General features: G+C 40.4%; 1 protein-coding gene across 1 annotated transcript in view; it reads left to right on the forward strand.

Moving 5' to 3' along the window:
- The window catches only part of LOC103777177 (cadherin-6), a 48,058-nt gene extending 37,207 nt beyond the window's left edge, over positions 1-10,851 (forward strand). Inside the window, exons 7-11 of the mRNA XM_008944719.1 lie at positions 734-870; positions 5,434-5,555; positions 6,317-6,434; positions 6,522-6,773; positions 10,090-10,851. Coding sequence (XP_008942967.1) covers positions 734-870; positions 5,434-5,555; positions 6,317-6,434; positions 6,522-6,773; positions 10,090-10,580 — 1,120 coding nt within the window. The 3' untranslated portion in view covers positions 10,581-10,851. The remainder of the gene's footprint in view (positions 1-733; positions 871-5,433; positions 5,556-6,316; positions 6,435-6,521; positions 6,774-10,089) is intronic.
- The last annotated feature ends 2,489 nt before the right edge of the window (positions 10,852-13,340 follow it).

Here is a 13,340-nt window from a genome sequence, read left to right on the forward strand (position 1 = left end):
TGTGAAAGATGAAACCATTTGGATCAGGGTGGTAGCACCTCCCCGATGAACTGGAGAGTTCCGCTCTTAAAGTTAAATTCAGTTCACCAGAAAGAGCAAAAGATGAGATTTCGATGCCGAGCTCCTCCAGAGCTTCCTAGCATTCATTTTCACATCCAGATACCACCAAGCAGGGCTGAGCATGTTAGTTTAAATGAACTACAGCAAACCTTTACCTGGTATGTACTGTGGAAGAATGAATCTCTGTTCCATGCTGAATTGATTTTGGGGGGCAGTCTTTTTAAATGCTGGGAAGTGAACAGCAGAAATGCACCCTAGCTATCAAATTTTATATCTGAAATGACTCAGAACAGTTGAGATATAAAATCATAAAAACAGGGGTTTATAGTGGAAAAGCCAACTCAGCCTTAAAATAAACTTCATATCTTTCAGGACACAGACTTCACATTTCTCACTAAAAACAAAGCTTTGATGATTCTCAGAGGTATGTAAATTCTGCAGTAATTCATTTATTCAGTGACAATGCTCCACCTTCTAAATCAAGCCTCCAACATGTCATTATCCAGTAGCTCAGAAGTAGCTCTTTGTGTGAATAAGTAAAGACTGAAACCCGCACCGAAAACAAAAGGCAACCCCATTTACTAGCTGTTTGATGTCTAGTCTTGGAAAATGGTTTAAGAATGTAGAAATTGAAAGGGAAGCATTCTCCTAACCCCTGTCTCTGTATCTGCAGGTACTCTGTAGATCGACACACCGATATGGACAGAGTTTTCAACATCAATTCAGGAAACGGTTCGATATTTACTTCAAAACCCCTTGACCGGGAAACACTGCTATGGCACAACATTACAGTAATAGCAGCAGAGATCAGTAAGTCAAACCTAAATACCACTGCTGTCCCTGATGTAATGCATCTAGCCATCTAGCTGAGTGTATGGAAAGCACAGCTGGACAGATGTCAGGTTATATGGACGGTCCAGTCAATATTAATGAAGAAGCGGAAGCTCTGCAAGAGGTGCTCTGCAGTTTTCTGTTTACTGGGAGTGCAGTTCATGCAGAGGTAACTATAGCTGAGCATGGAGGAAAGGTAACAATTCTGTGTTCTAATCAATAGTAGCCATTTTTCATTTTGAGCATGAGTGTTGCATTCTGAAATTGCATGCAGCAAACAAGATGGTTTAAAGCCAGAGTGCATTCCGTGGCTGACTTCAGTCTGGTCCAGACTGAGTATAGCACAGGCTGGGTGTTTTCAAGTCAGACTAAGGTAGCTGGGCTGAGCTAGGTGCCCAGGTTTTGATCAGCTTTAAAGATTTCTATTTTTCGCTTCTTCAGCATCCTTTGAAATTCAGAGCTGTAGTTGTAAATCTGTCTGTCACTTAGTTAAGAATTGCTCAGAAGAAGCATTCTTGTGATACTAATCATGATTTTTTTTGGAGCTGAAAGGCCAGGGATCTAGATAAGGACATGCGTGCTAGGAGGCCTTAATAAACAATCCTCTGTATCTTAATACATTAACTATAAGCATATGACATGCTCAGATATTAGGGAATGCAATTTTATTTGTTTTTGAAAAGTCACAGTGCCTGTGATTGTGGAGGACAGTGGGATGGTAGATAGATCACACAGAAACACCAGTTCTGTAACCATCACAAAGACTTTGTGCAATGCAGAGGCTGGTTTTTTTTAAAAAAAAAATCATATTTTGAGACATTATAAGCCGTACTTTCTTACGTTGTGTGTGTGTATATGGCTCAATCAGCAGCTGAATGGTGAGAAGAGTGTGACTAAGGTGTACTTGACTCCAGTTTTCTTTATTCTGTAGGCCTTTTTAAAAACTGAAAACTGATAAGAAACAATGCTACTGAGGCAAGCAGATGGGGTTATGTAAAAGAGTAGTGGTCTAGAAACTACAGGAATTATGTTTCTTAATAGTTTTTTCTCCCTTGGAAGTTTGCACCTTTTGATGCTAGGTGTGTGGTTTCAGCATAACAAACACAGGCTTCTGGATGACTGTTAGTCAGGTGATTGTTTCTATTCTGTCTTTGAAGGAGTGATCTAGGGTCAAGAGTTGTACATTACAGACTGAGCTCCTGGGTAGAGGGGAAGGGGAAAAATCAACACCTAAAACGGAACGAATAGCAAGAATATTTAGGAAGCACACTTGCATTGATCCCAGCAGAGATAAAATAATATATAGAATAGAAATTTTTGTACTGTCTGAAAACCAGCTTAGCATCTATATGACATACTCATTTAGTTTCTTGCTTCCTCCCCTAAGGACAGATTTCTACTGGGTCAAACCCTTTCAGCTAAACCTTCTGTGCCTGACGCAGACTTCTGTCTTAATTACCATTCCTCTTCAGCTTGTGTCCTTCCAGGCTGCAACAAATTACTTCCCAGGCTGTGCTTCACTGAGCCTAGACCAAATTTGGTATAACTGGGATTGGTGCCTTCCAAAGCCAATTTTCATGGTTAAATTGTAGCTACTGTTTAAACAAGCTTTGGTCTGATCCAGACTATTTCGCTAATTTAAGTCTTAGCAGACTAGACTGCAAAGCTCCACAGCTTAATGTTCCTACCTAAAACCAGTAATTTCTATCAAGTCTAGCTAAAGTCCCTATCAACTAAATGCCAGCTAATCACTGATTGCTCTAAGTGATGTACCATTGCATCAAACTCCAGGTATATTTCACTGAAGTAATCTAAAAGAAATATCTAGTCAAGTTACAGACAGAATCTGCATTCAGATGTACAGGTGCTCACTTTGATATAAAACAAATAATAAAACAAAAAGATACAATCATAAAGAGAAATATCCTTCAGTGATGACTGTTCTTGATTTCATTTTACAGTAAAAAAAAATAAAGAGTATACAGAAGTTGTTTTGCCTTCAATTGTCTAGAATTGTCAGTAATTGTAGATAGCTCTATTTTTTAATGTTCTTCTTTTTCAGCAGCATGAGCAGCAGTTGCTCAGCAGCTTGGAGAATTGTACTGTGAATTTTGCAAACAAATAGTTGGTGAAACACTGGGTCAGTACATCTGCCATAGTCAGAAGGCAAACTGGCAATACGACTCCGTACACAGAGCTGCTCATTCACAGCTGCAGAATTACAGCTGATTTACCAGAGAATTCCCAGAGTATTTTAACTTTACTTTTCTTAACTTTTCTTAGCACTTAAGGGTAAATCAAAGCAGGACTTTGAGGCTGTATTCAGAAAACAAAAACATCTTTAACAGAAGTTGATGGCTTAACAGAAAACATACCACTACAGAGATGAATAGATTTAGGCAGTTTGTTGAGTCCTTGGAGCTTTTTTTTGGAGATGCAACCCAGCAGTAATTAAAGGATAATGCAAACAAATTAACCTACACCAATTAAGTTGAAAAAATAATTTGAAAGATGACAAAAAAAGACTTAAAGATGTATACATATATTTCAACTTCCATTTCCATGAAATCAGTTTAAAAGCCCTCGACAATAGACCACAGAGTTTTTATGAAGCTTCTGTTTATTAAAGTATCATTTTAAATTGTGAGAAACTTAAGCACCTAGAAGTAAAATGAAAATGTTCGTGGTTCAAAAAGCAGGAAAGAAAACAATTGTCATTCTTGAGAGGAAAAGAAACACATTGGCCAATATATTTGAATATATTTGTTAGAAAGGTGTGCCCTTACAAAATAGTCTTTCCAACAGTCCTGTGACTTCAAATGAGTACCTTTGATTTTTGCCTGTAATAAATACTCAACATTAGTACTGATGTATTTTAGCATAGAATTCAGCCTAGTCTATACTATACATAAACCATTATTTTATAGATGGAACGAATTTAGCCCAATGGTTTATATTAGAAAGTAGCTTATGCCTAAGGGAATCATATTAACTTCAATGAGACTGTGGAGCTTTAAAGCACAATACTTTCTCCAAATGACTAAACTCTATAATACAAATATACAGTGCCAATTTTGGAGAAGGCGTTTTTAAATTTATAAAAGTATGGTAAATACAGTAATAGGACTTTTATTAAAGCCTAACTCAACAAGCTACCGTAATGAATGCTTGTGGAGGCATACAGCGTCTGCTATATTTTATTACATTATTTTTTTCACTTGAAACATAGGTTATAATGCATTAATAAAGTATACTAACATGGGTAGGAAAATAATGTAGCAAAACTCAGTGTAAGCCCTCATGAAAGGGAGCAGGAAGGTATTTATTTTAAATGAAACTGATTTCAGTCACAACCATAGACTTCACTCTGTCACACTCCGACATTCACATACTCGCAGGCAGTGAGGTGGGTATGTCTGGGTGACCTGGCCTGGATCCTTTTTTGTGTGATATGGAGCACAGAGGACACAGACCAAGTCCTGCCAATGTCTCTTATCTTGTACCTTTTAGGAGTTAATAGTTGTTATGTGAATTTTTGCCTCAGAATCTTGCCTATTGCACCATTGGTGGCTCCTAGGCAAGGTTCCTGCCTATTGCCTTTCTTCTTTATTTTGTGTGTCTTCAAAACTGAAATCTGTTTCCCCTCAACAGAAAAAGGAATAGTTCAAGAGGAACAATAGTCCAAAAAGGAAAAGAAATGGTCTATACAATGTGGTTCTTTCCCAAATTTTTCTGTTTTTATCTAGAAAGATGCCAATGTTTTCACCAGTATTTTATGCCTAGGAATATCATTGTCAAATTCAATCTCTTGGCGCTATACAATCCTTATAGGGAAAAAAAATCCATGTTTACATGTGGGGATTTGCAGATTCTGTATAGTGCTGTATAACACTTTACTGTTAATTCTAGAATATCAGCCAAATCAATTCATAACATATTAGAAAGTATATGTGGTCACAGCTGCAGTTACTATTTATATAAAATAATGGTAATCATGGGAGCTTAAGGAGCTGTCACATCACACTATTTGTAGGGGACAGAATATTGTATGTAACAGGTAGAGAGGAAAAAAACACTCAGTTGCATCTTCATGACTCTTCAGTCTTCCTGTTTCAGAGTTAGGGAAGGGAATATGTTCTAGAAACTTTTTGGCCACAAAACTGTTTTTATTAGGCTAATAAATAGGTTTCATTTATTTCAAGTGTTATATTTATTTTTATACATATATATATATCATACATATATACATAATCATACTTGGAGTATGATTCCATTCAAAGGAGCTTGTAATTTCTGGACTTCTCCCCAATCTTAACAGGAGTAAGCTGTGTGTAGGTTACACAGAACCTGAGTAAAGATAACACAGCATGATTCTGTGGCATTCACTCTGTACCGTGTTTCCCAGAAAGCAGCAGGATAGAATTGGAGTGTGGCGAGTGAGAATAATTACAGCAAGGAGCCCCTAAGTCTCTCCTTTAATTCTCCTACACTAAGTGACTTGGCTAAATATAATCTCTGTGCTTTCTGGTTTTGTCATTTCAGACAACCCAAAACAAAGCAGCCGTGTCCCAGTGTTCATTAAGGTTTTGGATGTAAATGACAACGCTCCAGAGTTTGCCATGTTTTATGAGACCTTCGTCTGTGAAAATGCAAAGGCAGAACAGGTGTGTTGTCTGCTTGTGCTAAAAAATATTCCAATTTAATTGACTTTTGCTACTACTCTTGCATCACTTCATCATTTCAGAGGCATACTTTGCATCGTATCAAACTGTCAGTTTTGCAAAATTAAACTAAGCAATGGCTGCACAGTGCCTGGTTACACTTAGTGTTCTTGCAGCTAATATGGCAGTATCTTTTAGGCTGTTGTTTTCTGTACTGCACCTTGTTATCCCTGATTCATTTTCATTCTGTGATTCTCTGCTTTACTCAGGCACCCCTACTGTCTCCTTCAAAACCAGCTTTAGGTCTGTAACTGTTACAGGTCCTGTCTGTGATACAACTATTTCCTGCCAGCTAACTCTCACCCTACTAGTCCCCTTACTAGAAGGTTCAAAGTAGCAGGTAATTTGGAAGATTCAGCCAAACACTTCCTGTGACATGAGATTTGGGTAGATAAATATGCAGTCAGCTTGGACTGCCTCACCTTTCATCTTTATTGCTTGTCAGATGCAAAGGTTTCCTACTCGTCTGGAGTGGCATCAACCCACGCCCGCTCTTGAATTCAACACGACTTTCCTGCTACCTTTCCAATTCATTATTTTACTGGTGGATGGTAGGGGATAAAATACCAGGGTGATCTTAAACAACATCAGCAACACATGGATCACTTTTCTTAAGCTCACCATAGCAGCAGCAGCTGCCTTAAAGCAGAAGAAAAAAAATAACACAGTAAGATTTTGAATATTTTTTTTTCTTATTGTTTCAGCTGATACAAACATTAAGTGCTGTTGATAAAGATGACTCCTACAGCGGACATCAGTTTTCTTTCTCCTTAGCTCCCGAGGCAGCCAGCAACTCAAACTTTACACTACATGACAACAGAGGTGAATTTCTAGGAAGATTTTTTGTTATTATCTCATCCTTGCTTTCAGTCTTCAGATGAAGATTTAATGTGTGCTTTTTGTTTCCAGACAACACAGCAGGGATTTTCACCCGAAAAGTCAGATATAACCGGCATGAAATGAGTACCTACTTCCTGCCAGTGGTTATATCAGACAATGAGTACCCTATCCAGAGCAGCACTGAAACAGTGACCATTCGAGTATGTGCTTGTGACCACCGAGGAAAGATGCTGTCCTGCAATGCAGAAGCCTTGATTCACCCCACTGGCCTTAGCACTGGGGCTCTTATTGCCATTCTTCTCTGTATCATTATACTACTCGGTAAGTAGCTCAGAGGCATTTTGTTCCTTTCACATTATTTTGCATTGCTGTAAGTGATTATACAAGGCTAGGACAGAAGTGAAGCAAAGACATCCTTGTCTTATCCTGAGTTTATATTATTGTATTTCTGCCTCTGCTACAGATACAGTGTGTAGAATGCATCCCATTTCATCTTAGTTATCTATCCCCTTAATGGTATTCACCTTCTGCAGTTGTCTGTCTCTTTCTGTTGACCATAGAAGGTGGCCAGATAACTTAAACAGCTAACGTCCCATGTCTAAATTGAGCAGAAACAAGTCTCAGTTCTGTTGAAAAAGGATGCTGAAATGGGGTGGCTACTAAAGCACTCTCTCAAAAGCTGCAGGGTTGTCCCTTTCAGGCACTGGTGAATATGAAGAGGTTGGATCCTGAGCGTGAAGGATGTACAGATCTCTGGCTACAGCAATTACAGGTGGTCAAAATTATTTCTTTTTTTATTAAAGTAAGGACAGTTTGCAACATCTCTGACATTCCTCTCACTCAGGTTCCACTCCTCTTGTGCAGCAGAGACACTCGTTCCCTCGCCATTAGCCATAGTCTGTATATCTGTGGAGAACTGTATAATACAACACAGGCAGTTCTCAGGGAGATGTTTTTAGTCACCTATCTGGCCAGGAAGGAAGGGAGTCAGTCTGATTTTATAGTAGTAGAGTCAAGCAGGGAGAATATGTTTCCTCAGGAATTCCACTTCTTTCTAGCATACTCGTAGCTTCCTTGGACATGCTTATCACCACTGCAAAATCATCCTGCTCGTAGAATCATAGAATGGCTTGTGTTGCAAGGGACCTTAAAGATCACCTAGCTCCAACCCCCTGCCTTGGCAGGGACACCTCCCACTAGATCAGGTTGCTCCCCATCCAGCCTGATCTTGAACACCTGTGATGGAGCATCCACAACTTCCCTGGGCAAACCTGTTCCAGGATCATAGAACATTTTGGGCTTGAAGGGACTTTGAAGAGGTCACCTAGTCCAAACCCCCTCACAGTGTGCAGGGACATCTTTAACTAGACGAGGTTGCTCAGCCCCTCATCCAACCTAATCTTGAGTGTTTCCAAGGACGGGGCTTCTACCACCTCTCTGGGCAACCTGTTCCAGTGTTTCACTGGATTCATTACTGGTCTTTACTATTAACAAAATTTCCGTCTCCACTGATGAGTCAGAGACCATGTTGTGATTCTCAGATTTTAACAATATAGTCACAGCTTGCCCCAATAAGCACTATCCCATTTTCAGAACAGATTCCCACAATGACAATCTTACCCTTAATTCACCACTAAATTCATTTTTCAAAACATGGTATCATTGCCTCTACGGCCTGAGCTGACTTTGTATCAAGTGCCTTACCAGAAAAAGAAATCTAATGTTGCAGATAGTCTTGCACTCATTAGTACAACTGTGCTCATTAATATCAATCTGACATTAAACGATTTCCTGTTTTATGTCAATCGAAAATAATTGATTCTGTGTGGTAAGCAGCACTTTATGTCAATTACTGCTCATGCCACCATGCACCATAAGCAGATTTTCAATTAACTCAGCTATATAATTTTCTATTTTCAGGCTGGTTGAAGGGTTTGCATGTGCAACCACTACTGAGTGAAAAACAATACTCTGGGCAGACCTGAACCACAGCTTAAAGTTTAGCAGCAACAAAAAGTGCCCATAAATTGCTGGGTTTATTTGCAGTTTGAGTAAGTCTAACAGCATGTCAGGAGGCCTCAGATACTGCTAAACACTGACATGCAAATAAAGATGATGTACTTCAACATAAAAGTTCTGATTTATTTTTTTGCCTATAAGTTCTGCAGAAAATAAGAAAATCCAAGTATAGAGATGTGACATAATTATCAAAGTCTCATCCTCGCATATTGTGTGTAACACCTTTTTTTGTTTATAGGATACTTCAACAACCTTTCAGTGTGAAAACTACCATTCCTACACTTTCTCAGATTGTTGTACTGTTCACTATTTCCGAAGCCCATTCAAAATCACTGCTGTGTTCTTCAAGTTCTCCAAAATTTCCTCCAGATTTTTCTGTTCTCTCACAGAACTTCCTCCAGTCCTCCCACATAGTGTCACAGCTTTATGCTCTTAAGGAAGAGACTTCTCTCTTATTGCATTATTTTTTGCACAACATCACAAAGAAGCATCATTCAGATTAGGACCCTTATGTGACACCATGAGTAAATCATCATCATCATTAGAGTAAGAGCCTAAAACTTTCACCATCTGAACCAGCCTTCCTAATTCCTTCAGTTTCACCACCTCATTTATTTCCTTTCAACTCATATTAACAGATGTTTTCCCCTACTTGCACGATTCCTGTGGTAAAGGCAGAGCAGGAGTTGGAGCATTTTCCTGTTTTACCCTGTCTCCTTGGGATCCCTCTGTAGTCAATTGAGAGAATACCTACAGATAGCATCTTGCTCAAAGCAGTCCTGCACGACCCGCCCATAATTAAAACAAACAAACAAGCCAACCAAACAAACAAACAAACAAAAACTTCTTTTTTGTGTGTTAAAGGAAACTAAGAAAGTTTCAATGGGCTAAAATTTTGGTTTGCACATGTCCTTAGTCCTTGGCATTGCCCTTAAAAGTATTACAAATGAGGAAGGGACTGCCAAAAGAAAAGATTAAAAAATGCCATTACCATGCTTCATTGTCTACGATTTAAACCATGTACTTTTTAAAGATGATTTCAAGATTGTAAAATCATGCCAGGTAAGTTAATAAAGCTTATACTTTGTGCTGGCTGAAAATCCACTCCGTATTCTGAATTCTTTTCCAGAGGAGGATAGACTTGCTTACACTGAAATGCAGCATTGCTAACCTTTTATTACAGGCGGGTAGATACCAGAGTTGTGCATATCATAAGTTGCATCTCATCCCAGGGGTTCAAGGTAAATAACATTTGATGTTACTTATTTTGGAGAAAGTGTTTCTTCCTTCCCAACTCTCAGGAAACTAGTTCTGTTCTCAAGGCAACAAAATTGCTGTGTGACTGGGTAAAAATGTGCCTACTGACAAAAAGACACTCCACTTGGCTTCTCACAAGCTTGACATCTCCTTTCTTCTATGCCTATCCATGCCATTTCATCTCCTGAGGTACTCACAGGCAGAGCAAGCACAGTCTGAAAACCTGACGGGCGTGTTTACAGTTTTGCAAAACATCTTTTAGAACTTTGAATTCGAGCAGAGGTGCAGCGTTTCTTCTGGGTCTTCATGGAGTTGGGGATTAACCTTTCCCTTCCTCTTCCCCTGCTCTTTTTGTTTCCAGTTACAGTGGTGCTGTTTGCAGCACTGAGACGGCAGCGGAAGAAAGAGCCTTTGATTATTTCCAAGGAAGACATCAGAGACAACATTGTCAGTTACAATGATGAAGGTGGTGGAGAGGAAGACACCCAGGCATTTGATATCGGCACGCTGAGGAATCCCGAAGCCATAGACGATAATAAATTGCGCAGAGACATCGTGCCAGAAACACTTTTTATGCCACGGCGGACTGCGGCAGCACGGGATAACACGGATGTCAGAGATTTCATTAACCAAAGGTTGAAGGAAAATGATACAGATCCAACAGCACCCCCGTACGACTCGTTAGCAACCTACGCCTACGAAGGTAACGGCTCCGTGGCCGAATCCCTCAGCTCCCTGGAGTCAGTGACCACGGACGGAGATCAGGACTACGATTACCTCAGTGACTGGGGGCCTCGGTTTAAAAAACTGGCAGACATGTATGGTGCAATGGACAGTGACAAAGACTCTTAATATGTTGCCTTTTTCTCCTTTTTGTTTTTTTTCCCCCCCTTACTCATTCCCAGAAACAGTACTGAGATACGTGAAGTGGCTCGCTCTTTCTGTTTCTCCAAGCTGTGTGAAACGGTTCTCCAGTCTACCCATTTGAATTGTCTAAGGACTGCAGCCTGTGTGGATCAGCTGGCAGAAAAACTTTTTCTAGTATCATTTTATGAGCTTCCAAGAGGCAAAATTCTTATTTTTCAGTGCATCCAGTTTACCAGGCCAATCTTACAGGCACGGCAGTAGTGGAGGGGAAAAAAAGGATCAGATGGGGAGCAATATTTTTACTTGTTCTGCTTATATTGTAAATTGGAGTATATTACTGTTTAAGCTCACTTGCTCTTTTTACTTGTATTCAGACTACTCAGCTCAGACAGCTGCTCTGTCAATTGTGTATTGCACATCCCAATGTAATGAGGTACCATAGTTTACCCTTTGTATTATAGTCAAAAGTAGTGGTGATGGAATGAAGGTTTATTATACAAGTAGAATAAGCTGAGAAAAAACATCAAACAAGCATTTTACTCATAAGGAGGGTAGAAAGGCCTAATGGCCATTCAAATCTAGTTTTCTAGAACTCGCCATTGCCCCCAGTGCACTGAATCATACTAACACACACACATATATATAGTTCATTGACTGCTGTGTATATATTTTTCTGACCTAGCATTGCTGGAGAGATGTGCGTGTGTGCATGTGTGTGTGGTCAGTAGCCCCAGTATCTAATTCTTAGGTGGTTTCCCAGTTCTAACTCAGACTTGCCTTGTGATATGGGGAAAGTCATCTAATCCAGCTCCAGATTAGGAAGGAAGCAGATCATAACTGTGCTTTTCTTCATACTTATTCAGTCAGCCTTCATCTGCACATCACTTCAGTGATGGCCACTGTGCTGAGGAGGTGGGAATCAGGCTTTTCATATCCACCTGCATCTGCCTGTTCTCACGTGCAAGAGGGGAGTAGTAGCCTCAAGGTGACTGCCACCCGTTGGGGCGAAAGGAGCAACTGCAAAGGAGGAAAGAGCGCTTATTTATGTCTTGACCTTCCCTGACTGGGTGCCCAGGGTGGCCTCCCAAATAACTCGGTCGAGTTTTGCTATCTGTAAAGTGCAGAAATAATGCCTACCTCATGAGGATGCTGCAAGAACTATATAAATAATTTGGAAAATGCTTTAGAGATGCAAAATGGAGGCATTGTGTTGAAGGAGATAACTTCTCATGCTTTGCAATAGTTGTTTGATGTTTTTTTTTTTTCTAGATTCAAGCTCTGAATGCACAATTAAGTGAGAATCAATTATCATCCCAGGTGGCCTGGAAAGTAGGGTTTGTAACTATAACTCATTTTATAAATAAATTATTCAGCCAGGGTTGTTAAAGACTTCACCAAAAGCTAAAATTTTGATCACAGGTCTCTGTGTGTGTGTTTATCTGCTTTGTCAAGCTAAGTAATTTTTGCCCAGGGGTGAGGTGGGAGAAGATGCCACAGTCTCAGGCCACAATTTTCTCTACAGCTTGTGCACCACTCAGTATTTCTGTTGGCTTGTTAAATGCATGACATTGCTGCTTTTCAAATCCAAGCCATCTAGGAGAGGCTATCTGGAGAAAAACCTAAGGGGCTGCCATGGGACATATCCAATTCCAGGAGCTAAAAGCCACCTTGTGTCCCAGAGTAGGGATGCAGTCCATGAAACTGTGGCAAGGAAAGAAATATGTTTGTTTTGTTTTGTTTTGTTTTTTTTTTAATATACCTCATACAGAACTAATCCCATTTATTTCATCTTGGAACAGTATTTAATATCAGAATTACAGGCACAGATATATTTTCCCCCTTGCCCAAATCTGTATCAGTTTGAAAACTAAACAACAGCTCCAATTTACTCTAAAAATTAAGAGAGAAGGGAAAAAAGTTAAATGGAAAATTAGAAGGGATGAAAAATTAATCCCTGGAACTCATTACTCCTAGAGATTTAAATAAAGAGAGCAGTAAGATTCCATTTCAAGCACAATGACATAATTTCAGGTTTTGCAAACCAGCTCAGAGTGAGGAGGATGAGCCAGCCACGCCGTGGTGCCCAGCTGGGACTGGAAAGGACCCTTCGCAGGGGGAAGAGCACTGCACTTTTATAGGTTTGGGGCAAGGTAGCTAATGACTTGACAGTGCCTGGCATGATATATTGGATGGGGTTTCAAAGAGGAGAAGCCAGAATTTCAAAGGTTCCTGAACCCCCAGTCTCATCTGAGGCCTCCCACAGTGCTTCAGTCCAGCAGAGCAAAGTGCCCAACTCCATCACTTCGGGGGACTGAACCTGTCACACCCATCACAACAGCAGTGCCATGACTAGGCCTTTATTATGTCCTCCTGGGAGGCCCTCAGTCATTTAAGGTGATAAAAGCCTTTGAAAGTCTAGCCCTTAACGGCTTCCTTGAAATCAGAGCATCCAGGAGGAAACCTGTCTGAAACTCTGGCACACAGGAGGGACCATCTGGACTTCAGATGCATGGAGGAGCAGCAGGTGCTCAGCACCGCCTGCCACAGGTCCCTCACCTTGGGCTGCTCTCCTCATGGTCAGTGGAGGTGGCATACCCTTCAGGGGGCTCTTCCAAATGGCTCCTTGACACACAGCCTGTGCCTCACCCTTCACTGTGTGGGGTTGCCTCGAGCAAACTGCCTCAAGCTCAGAGCCCAGCTGGACCCCAGAGCGAGCTAGTGAACTATCCCTTCTCCTCCTTGGGC

This window comes from Merops nubicus, unplaced genomic scaffold, assembly GCF_000691845.1.
Source record: "Merops nubicus isolate BGI_N331 unplaced genomic scaffold, ASM69184v1 scaffold8297, whole genome shotgun sequence".
Lineage (NCBI taxonomy): Eukaryota > Metazoa > Chordata > Aves > Coraciiformes > Meropidae > Merops > Merops nubicus.